The sequence below is a fragment of the Pungitius pungitius genome, chromosome 3 (assembly GCF_949316345.1).
Source record: "Pungitius pungitius chromosome 3, fPunPun2.1, whole genome shotgun sequence".
Classification (NCBI taxonomy): Eukaryota; Metazoa; Chordata; class Actinopteri; order Perciformes; family Gasterosteidae; genus Pungitius; species Pungitius pungitius.
Window position 1 is genome coordinate 9405583 of NC_084902.1, and position 10419 is coordinate 9416001.

The 10419-nt window shown below is 42.0% G+C and overlaps 2 protein-coding genes and 1 non-coding gene across 3 annotated transcripts; 2 read left to right on the top strand and 1 right to left on the bottom strand.

The window, feature by feature from the left end:
* Positions 1-626: 626 nt before the first annotated feature.
* Positions 627-5393, top strand: ppm1na (protein phosphatase, Mg2+/Mn2+ dependent, 1Na (putative)). The gene is made up of 6 exons (XM_037466584.2): positions 627-1523; positions 1932-2503; positions 3506-3623; positions 3718-3826; positions 3923-3986; positions 4398-5393. Exons 1-6 carry the CDS (start codon positions 1118-1120, stop codon positions 4428-4430), a joined length of 1302 nt encoding a protein of 433 aa, XP_037322481.1. The 5' UTR covers positions 627-1117; the 3' UTR covers positions 4431-5393.
* Positions 5394-6688: 1295 nt separating this feature from the next.
* si:dkey-202g17.3 (amino acid transporter heavy chain SLC3A2) lies at positions 6689-9497 on the top strand. The gene is made up of 10 exons (XM_037467223.2): positions 6689-6766; positions 6847-7225; positions 7659-7814; positions 7890-7978; positions 8063-8140; positions 8214-8269; positions 8336-8531; positions 8623-8730; positions 8808-8870; positions 8986-9497. Exons 2-10 carry the CDS (start codon positions 6856-6858, stop codon positions 9367-9369), a joined length of 1500 nt encoding a protein of 499 aa, XP_037323120.2. The 5' UTR covers positions 6689-6766; positions 6847-6855; the 3' UTR covers positions 9370-9497.
* Positions 9498-10189: 692 nt separating this feature from the next.
* trnas-gcu (transfer RNA serine (anticodon GCU)) lies at positions 10190-10271 on the bottom strand. Its single transcript has one exon. It is a non-coding gene; the product is annotated as a tRNA-Ser (tRNA).
* Positions 10272-10419: the final 148 nt, after the last annotated feature.

Sequence of the window (10419 nt, forward strand, 5' to 3'; positions counted from 1 at the left end):
GGTCAGGTTTAAGGCTCTAATAAAAGTGTTGCAACATACTACACCAATTTAGAAAGATTGCTATTTAACTTGGAGAATTAAATGCAATGTACCTTTTTTCCGTTTTAAAATATATATTTCATATTCATATTCATTTGGGCATGTGTTTATCTTTGTCATTGTACGATTGTTCTTTTTAAGTATTTACTTGTGTTTTCTAGTTTTGAAATTGTTTATAATCTAATCTAATACAATCTGTTTCTTTTATGAATCAAATAACAATTATGTAATGATGTGATATGATAAATTTTTTTACAGAAAAAAAGTTTCTGAAGATAATTGAGAGAGGAAGAACGATCTCGGTTTTAAAACCGATAAACAGTATTTGACAAAACCTTCAATACTTTCTGAGGAATTTAAAGTTATTGACCACAATGGCACTTATGTCCTTATGGTCCACACTAAAAGTTTTATTTCAAGCATAGTGTTGACACAACACTGGTAAAAATTAACCTCTGTAAAAGAAACAAATAATTCAGTCAGTCTGCTGGGATTGTCCCTCACTAAGACCAATTAGAAACCTTACGTTTGTAGAATTGGTTTTTCGATCAAGACATAAATTATGTTTTTATTGTTGTAAAAAGTCATGCTCATAGAGTGATGAATCCGATACTGTGTGGAGACACAGGTCGCCTGAGGTGGTGATTACCCTGCAGCAGTACACAGATGGTAGGAGGGAAGGAAGCAGTAGGCGGAGCCAGATCAGAGGGATAATTTAACAAAAATAGATTGGCCACTAGGAGAGCAGGGCTGCTACAGGACGAGTCAAAAAGGGAAGGGAAAACAAAGAAAAAGAAGCCGGGACAGAGTGAGATCAAGACAGCCGATTTGCGTATTGACAAATATTAAAAGGACAGAATAGGGATTGTCTACCAGCAGGCTAAGGGATGTTTTTCAAGCTTTTTATCTAACAGTTGTTTTTATTTTAAGTCACTTTTTGTTTACCTGCTTGGGGTGCGACAGATTAACTGTTGCGCTGGACCTGCTGCGGAAGACACAGGGCCGCAGGGGGGCCACCGAGAGGAGACGGGTCGCTGCCAGGTCCAGCAGGAAGCTTGAGCACAGGCTCCGCGGAGTAATGAAGACAGCCAGGAGGGCAAGCAATGTGGAGGTACCCTCCTTCCTGCGCCAGATAGTCAAAGAGACAGAAAAGATGGTGACCTTTTTTTTCAAAGGAGGGCCCAAGGAAACTGGATGTGGGGAGGAGGACAATTCGGATGAGGACGACTCAATGCAGAGCCCCTACCTAGATCGTCCTAACTTGGAGAAGCACGTGTCAGAGGGGGGTTCTCAGTTAGGGGTGAACTACGCCGTGGCGAGCATGCAGGGCTGGAGGGCTCAGATGGAGGATGCCCACACCTGCATGCCCCAGCTGAGAGAAGAGCTGACAGACTGGGCATACTATGCTGTCTTTGATGGACATGCAGGCAGCGGAGTGGCACAGTACTGCTCCAGAAATCTGCTGGATTACATCCTAGCGACAGGTACAGAACAATTAGTGACTGATATTAAAGCAAATAAAAATCTAACACAATATAATGTGTGTCCGTTTTTAAACATTTTCTGGATATTTCGGAAGAAGCACGCTCGGTAATCAAAACAAAACAGAGCTCTGATTTCATTGCGATGTTGAGTTTGGTACTTTTAGTGCTCCAGATACGGTCAACTATGATGGTCCAGGTGACCTCTGTAGGCAACATTGAATGAACAATTAAGTTCAGATTTAAAATGGTATTTGACACTGAAATGTCAGCATCATTGTGTTGGTCGCGTTATGGTACTATTACACAGATGATGTCTTCTCTGCTGCGTGTTTGCATTCTCAACAACATGGCAGAGGTAATATGTTGTGAATGTTTCTTGAAACCAAATGTTTTCCTAACCTCCAACAGGTGGGGTCAAAGCAACCGAGGCCCCCGAGCAGGTGAAGGAGGGGATCCGTGAAGGCTTCCTGGGCATCGATCGCCACATGCACACACTGGCTCGCCACGACGACTGGGACCACAGTGGCTCCACTGCGGCAGCTATCATCATGTCACCGCGCTACATTTACTTCATCAACTGCGGGGATTCCCGCACCTTGCTGTGCCACGGCGGCAAGGTCGTTTTCTACACGGAGGACCACAAGCCGTTCAACCCCAGGGAAAAGGAGCGCATCCAGAACGCTGGAGGCTCCGTGACCCTCCAGAGGGTCAACGGCTCGCTGGCTGTTTCGAGAGCCCTGGGCGACTTTGACTTCAAGGAGGTGGACTGGAGGCCGCAGACAGAGCAGCTAGTGTCGCCGGAGCCAGAAGTGTACGAGCTGGAGAGGACGCCCGGAGACGAGTTCCTCATTTTGGCCTGCGACGGTGTTTGGGACGCCATTGGTAATGAGGAACTGTGTGCCTTCGTGCGCAGCCGTCTGCAGGTGTGCGATGACCTCAGGGAGATTTGCACCCAAGTCATTGACCTCTGTCTGTACAAGGTGAGAGGCCAAAGCACAACAGTACGTGCATGACGCTAAAAGGAAAATTAATCAACATTTTTCATTCCTGGAAGAAAGAATTACAGGAATGGTAACCATGACTGTTATGTTAAAGTTTAATGAAAAGAAAACCGTAACCATGACACAGGCGGTAAGGGTAAATGAAGCCATTCTACTTTAACTGTAAATTATAATCTGTCAATCTGCTCCTCCCAACTCAGCTCACTGGATTAGAGCAGGTGGATTTATGAATGTGAAGCTTTTCATATTAAGAGGGGGGGGGGCTTTGAGGACAGGGTCTCTCTGAGGAGATCCTGTTATGTAACTAGACTTCTCCTGCAGGTCATCTTAATACTTGTTAGTAACTGCAAGTCTAAATACTGGTGAGCCCTTAGCCTGCTCTTCAGATAGCTGTAATAAGACATTCTGGGACATGAGATAGGTCACGAAGAAATACTACGCAGGGTTTGGATCGGGACTGAATCTAAGCTTGTTGACAGCAGCTATGTGTAAGGTGTTTACACACTCCGGGTCAGAAGTGTTATCCTGGCCGGATTGGGCTGCTGCTTATTACGCCTATAAAGGCTTACAGTATCGTGCATGTTCCAGGACACACTTAGCCTGGCCGGTGATTATATAACTCACCAGCGTATTAAGTTTGTAGCAGTTTGGTATTCCTTCACTGCAATTTTCTATTACTTATTGGCAGTCATATTCAGTGAAACCCTTTGCTTTTTAGAACCACAGAATAAAGTGATGCGTTTGATATATAATCATCATCCTCTATAAGGACTTAGCTGTGACATCATAGGAGATTGATATCTTGTCAAAACAGTCACCTTGTATATCACCCATATACGGGTCTATTTCAAGGGATTTAAAGTGGCGGAAGGATGTACTGCATTCAAACCTTTGCAGAAACATTCTTCAAAAAATTCATGCTAATTACAAACACAAGTTGATGCGCTTCCAAACAACCTTCTTTGGCCCCTCCCTCCGCAGGGGAGCTTGGATAACATGAGCATCATCATCGTCTGCTTCCCTGGTGCCCCCCAGCTGTCACAAGAGGCACTGCACCAGGAGGCAGCGCTGGAGCAACTGATTGACATGAAAGTGGAAGGTGAGTCACTCAAAGCTCCCAAATCACTCTACACAACAAATTCCAGACAAACCTTCATTTGTAACTGTACCAGTTTAACAATCCCTCTCTACAGAAATTATACGGAAGTCCAAAGATGAGTACCCTGACCTTTTGTATGTGATCAAAGCCCTGGCTGCTGAAGAGATGCCGGGCCTCCCACCAGGAGGAGGGATTACCAGCAAGTTAGTCCCTCTTAAAAAAAAAAAAAATTATAATGTTTTTTCATGGACCCAAGACCCTAATCTTTTGATATAATGCACCTGTTTTGGTCTTTGCAGGAGAGATTGTATCATCGCTTCATATCAGAAACACATTATGACTGTCAAATCTCAGGAGGCTATGGTAAGACATAAGTCACATGAAATTACACTCGGATGTCATTATATGAACGCAATTAAAACAATATCAGCCATTATCTCACAATGATGTGGCTCATTTGCAGTTGCAGTAAGGCTGCACCAAATATTTTTTTCATTATTCTTTTTTTTCTGTCAGCAGTTATAATTCTTTTGACTACAAAACATCTTCAAACATATTTATGCTGTAATGTCTAAAATCCCCCAAAATAATTGAGTTATAATTATAATTGTTTTTTAGGATTAACAATCATAATGGCTAAAACTATACCATAAGTCAGTCAAATGTTATTTTTAGAAATATTTGCTACTTTTTATAAGTAACTTGGAAAAAAGGACTTATGACTACAACGTAGCTATTTAATGTTGCTGACACTGCTGTCTTGTGACATTTCAGGACATCGAAGGATCAGAAGAGGACTCAAACTAAACCATTACCATGGACGAAAAGTCATCATCAGCTTTTCAACATCTTCATGGAGACAAGTTTAACCTAGATGTGGACTAAACTAACCAGTGTTTGTGTAATTTATTCTCTTGACAACTTGCTTTTATCCACCGGCACAAGCTTCTGTTTGAGGCAGCTAATTTTTCACATGAATGTATCAGATACTGTTAACAAGCTGTAGTGCAAAAAACAAAGAGTGACTAATATTTCACTCTTCAAGAAAAACAACCTGTTGCCATAAGAGAAGAAGTGAGATCGAGGAGGACGTTGGGGTGGAAGTCCATGCTAGGGTAAAGAGGATGAGATGTTCCCAGGAATTAGCACACATATGTCATTAAATGAGGCTCTTAGAGAGGATGTGTTATGTGTGACTGTGTCACCGTGTTATTTTAAAAGTTGTTCCCCTCCAGGAATCAGATTTGAACAGAACACACTAATAGTACAGTGTGTTCCAGTTCATACATTTCAAAGTGTGGATAGATATTAGGCAAATTGAATTTGCTTCAGCTGCGAGCTTTGTTTTTGATACTTTTTTATTTTACGCTTGAGACATTATTTTGAACATAAGATTTGTTGTGATTTGGTTATTAATGTAGCTGTTGATGAATTTTGCAACTAATAGTTTTGTCTATGGAAAATAGTGAAAAATATATATATTATTTTTCAATGCCCATTGTTACGTCTTCAAATTGTTTTTTTTTGTCTAACCACCAGTCCAATTTATAAAGTCGCTTAGTTAATAGACCAGATAAAAGTAAAAATAAGATAAAAGTGAAAAATGTGTTAAATGATTAATCGGTTATGAAGGTAGTTGCCAATCATTCCCGCATGCAGATGAAAAACATGAAATAGTGCACTTTTGTATGAAACCAAAGAATAATAAAGTTTAGATCCCTTCTTTTATGGCAATGTGTTAAAATTCAGATACTTCGTTTGAATAGATAATCCTGCATTCCAATCAAATACACAAACCAAATAAAAGTGTGTATGGACTCGGATGGATATCAATTAGAAAAATAAATGTCATTCCTCCCTTAGCCTGTCAAAAGAATAAAGATATGAAGGTTCAAGTCAAAACCACGAGGGACTTTTAACAGGCTCTCGTCAGCAGTAATGTGTTCTTCACAATGTGTTGTGAGGCTCAGCACCTTTGTATCAATAGACTGAGCCAAGCTTTTATTGGACGGAGTTCTTCTCACCTCCTAAATCCCGACAAGTGGGATTGTTAAAACATTCAACCCTGCACCATTCAGATAGGAACACTCAGTGAGGTAGAAGACGAGTTTGAAAAGGGAAAAAAGGCCGAGAGACAATGTGAGTATTAATTTTGACTGTGTTTGGTTGATATTTAGATAAGCAACATGGAGTGAGATACATGGTGAGAAGCTCAGTCACCCGCAAGGAGCTCGTAGAGCCGCTGCTCCTTTGCGTTGAAAGGAGCCGGTTGAGGGGGTTTGGACATCTGGTAAGGAGGCCCGTCCTCCCAGAGAGGTTTTCCAAAGCACGGCCAGCTGGGAAGAAGCCTCGGGGAAGACCCAGGACTAGGTGGAGAGATTACATCTCCACACTGGCCTGGAAACGCCTTGGGATCCCCCAGTTAGAGCTGGTAGATGTGAGATCAGGATGGTTCTGGGACCCTGATTTGGCCGGTTTGGGCTTTTCTATTGTCCAAAAACCACTAGTAGTGACGATAACCAGCAACGGGTATCTGGTAAAGCTTTTATCTACAAGATGTCAGCATTTAATAGGAACTAACCATCTAAGGCATAGTTTTATGGTCTTAAATGGTATCAATGCAAATCTTATGCTTTACCAAGACAGCTAAAAGGCGTATTGAGAAACATCAAATATTCTTTTTTTTAAATGTGATAATTATAGAGAAATCAAAAAAGATTATGCATCATATTAAGTACGAGAATAACGCCTACGGTTTTGAATCTGTTAATTCATCTATATAATTAAAATTATACATTTTTCGATTTAGGGTTTAATCTGACCTCATGGAATGATTTATCTGATTTATTCATGTGATTTACTTTTTAGTTTTCATTATCCCTGTATATATATGTAATATAGTGGGAGGATTTTCATGTAAAATTGGTGTCTCTGTACTGGCCCATCAGAATTCTGTGACGCCCTGCCTGCCCTTGGATTGTTACACGTCACATACGTTATTTAAATGTATTGAATCACCGGTATAAAACAGCTCGTGTCCAAAGACAAGTTGTGAGTGGTAGGTCATGGTAGAGGTGCATGCTGAGCGTGTGTGCACGTCAGCGTGACTTCATCTGTGCCTCACTCCCACATGGAACAAGCAGGTATGGATTGATCCAAAACTCAAACAGCACAACATGCTTTCCCATACTGAAAAGAATACCTTTAATCTTAACACCTCCAGACGTGCAGGATGCCTTTGAATGCGCGAGTCACCGGATACGGCAGCGTGGCGAGCCCCGGGCTTTCTACCGGCGCCACAGGCTCGGATTCGGCCCCGCTGCTCATCCCGCAGCCGGAGCCTCCCCCGCAGTGGCAGCCCCTGACTAAGGAGGAACTGGAAGTGGCCGCGGGGGGTGCGGGGTGGCGCAGGGCGCGTCATTACCTGGTGCTGCTGTTCTGGCTCACCTGGCTAGCGATGCTCGCCACCGCCATCGCCGTCATCGTGATGAGCCCACGGCCGGTGGAAACGCCGCTTAAGTGGTGGCAGAAGACGTTGTTCTACCGCCTGGAACGCGACGTGCTCACGGAGAAGCAGGCCGACGCGTCAGAGGGCGTCGATGGTGATACCTGTATTATTTGGACAATATAACTGTTATGTGCTTTCTGGTGTGTAATGTTCTTTTTGCAGTTTATAGTTTGGCGATTGGCAATTGCATTAATTACTGAAATGTGCAGTTACAGCTTTTGAAAAGTGGCTTTTTTTGCTGTATATCAATGGGGATAATGCTCTTTAAGTGAATACCTGCTGGCTATTAATACACTAGACATTTTTTAACAACCTTTTGACAAAATGATCACTGAATATTCTTATTTGAAGGTAAGGGTGATTTTACTTTTTTGCGTTATTCTTGATTTAAATTTAACAACTATAAGAGCGGCTGAGGAGATGAGAAGCCTAGGAAAACTTTAACATAAAGAAAAGTATTCCTAAAACATGACTTACGTGTATTGAAGGGAAAAAAAAGTGCTAAATCATTCCAATCTTTTCTCAAGCACTGGGTGAACATCTGCAATACCTCAAGTCCTTGGGTATAGGAGCTCTGATCCTGGAGGGTCAATTTGAAAAGAAGGCCTCTCATTTAACCCTCAATGGCACTAAACGATTTGGGCCTCAGATTGACAATCTGCTTGCAGAAAGCGTCAAAGCCGGTGAGTAAGTATTTTTTGTTATCTTTTGTCAGCGTGCATTTTTGGACTTTATATTTATTCTTATTGGGTCTGCAGATTTCAAAGTGTTGTTGGACGTGTGTGATCTGGATCTGATGGGTCCTCAGAACGCAGATAAGACATCAAATCTCTCTGCCAAAGAACATGTAAACTACTCCCTGCATGCTACTGAAACATGTTAAATTCACGGTGCTGCTGGATTTCTTCAAATATGACATACCTTTCCACAGTATGCCCTTCGGATCTGGCTGGAACAGGGTGTGGCAGGCTTTGTAATCTGTGACACAGATGCTGCATATTCAGAAAAGGTAATAATGCTCACACACATTATTGATTTCTAACCAGCAGAATTCTCACAAACCTGCCTCTATTCAAATATAGACACTTCTGGAGTGGAAGGGTGTCTTCAAAGAATTCAGCAGTACGGATAACGAAAGGTATTATATACATGCAAGACATGTTTTAAAATGAAAAAATCAAGCTCAATGTGGCTGTTTTTTCAGGATTGTGATGTTAAAAGAGACTAAAGAAGTTCCACCTGCAGTAAAATTCTTTAGCCACATCAATATTACGCTGGTGGATGCCTTCATGAGGTCACTTCTTCCATCCTCGCAACACCTCCTATCCGCAAAGGAAGTGGCTGAGGCCATAGAGACACACCTGCAAACGGGAGAAGACGAAATATGGCTCAGCTGGACAGTAGGACATATTACATGTAGTTCCTGATACATTTCGGTTAATTCATTTTTTAGTTTAAGCACTCACTCAATGAAATATACTTTTCCTGCAGGTTGGCGGTAAAGCATCTCGTCACTTAATGAAATTACTCCTGGTGTTGGTGATGACTCTGCCAGGGTCACCTGTAGTGTGGTTGGATGAAGACATCGACCAGGCTCAGGTGATGTCTTGTAAGACTCATTGAGTCCATAAATTATTCTTAGGTTCACATTACCAAATACATCCTTTCTCTCTCAGAACGTGTCGCTGAATGTTGGCTCGTCGCATGGAGACCCAAACAAATCGCCAGAACTCTATAAGGTAAACCATAAAGCTTTATAATACTTGAGCATTTTCGTTTTCTCTGTTCAAATAATATGAAGCCTTAATTTGGTAGGTTACTGTCTAACCCTTCTCTTTACCACCCCACCCTCAGGACGAGGGGAAGAAGCATTCAGCTTCTGCACTCTTCACCACCCTCAGTCACACCAGAGCCAGAGAAGAAGCTCTCCTGTTCGGCAGTTTTACTTACCTCCCGTTCAATTCTTCCAGCTCCAACTCCACTCTTCCCTTTCGACCATCTTCCCCGATACTAGCCTTCTTGCGCACCTGGGGTTGTGTCCAGTTCCTTGTTCTCCTTAACATCGGGTCTAAGCCTCATGCCCTGGCTCCCACCTGGGCGCCGCACCTGCCCAAAGCCGGGGTCTTTGTGGCCAATACGGGAATGGCCCGCTTGGGCTCGACAACTCTGGACACGTTGGAACTGCGACCCCATGAAGCCATCTTAATCAAACTATTTGAGGCAGGAAGCTACTCGTAGAGCTTAGAGCAGTCAATTGTGAGATATTTCAGCATTCTGGATCTTTTTTTTCTTCTTTTTTTGTTTGTTTGACGTGCTCAGGTCAGTGAAATGATTCTGCTGATCCATTAGGTATAATTGACAATGTTGTTAAGCTATTCATCAGTACATAAGAGTGTTTTATTTATAGTAACGACTTTGGTTGCATATTCTGTGACATTACAAATTAATACACAACAATAAAACTCACTAACAATTTCATTAATTATATGATTATATATAATATCATATCATATATAATTATATGAGTCTTAAAGGAATGTGATCAAATGAAGTGCAAAGATGCAGTCCTATAGTCGAATTCTTTAAAATTCTCTTTAAAAAATGTGTGTATAGCATTGGGATAATAAACATTTTTCTTTCTCAGACTTAATAGAAATGATGGGGGTAAAGGGAAGAAATTGCCGTGGCCGTGCCGTGTTGTTTTAATGTTTTTGACACTTTCACATCATGTACACAAGTGTTTTTCTGACTGAGTATTTTTGGAAATGTTTTGGAAAATTTCATTTTTTGTTGTTTTACTACAGCACAGGGGAATTAGCTCAAATGGTAGAGCGCTCGCTTAGCATGCGAGAGGTAGTGGGATTGATGTCCACATTTTCCAATTGTACTCCTTTAATTTTGCGCCTGCGATGAGCGGAAAATTCCACAAATTGAAAAAGCAGGATTCACCTGCGTGTTGTTGCAGAAGAGCTTGATGAATGTGATCACTGGTTTACTTGACAATTAAAGCCCTTGCTGATCATTTTTCTGGTGAGTTGGCAATCCATTAAGATCATTGCGACAAGAATGGGATTCAAACCCATGCGCGCAGAGCACAATGGATCAGCAGTCCACCACCTCAACCACTCGGCCACCTCGTCCTACAACAACAGATTGATGGGATAGTTACATAATTGGTACTATCATGGCTTGTTTTCCATGGTCTATGGAAGTGTTGAAAGGCTTTGAATGCAGGGGGGAACTTAGGAAAATTCCCCAAAATCGCATTTAGTGGTGGGGGATTAGCTC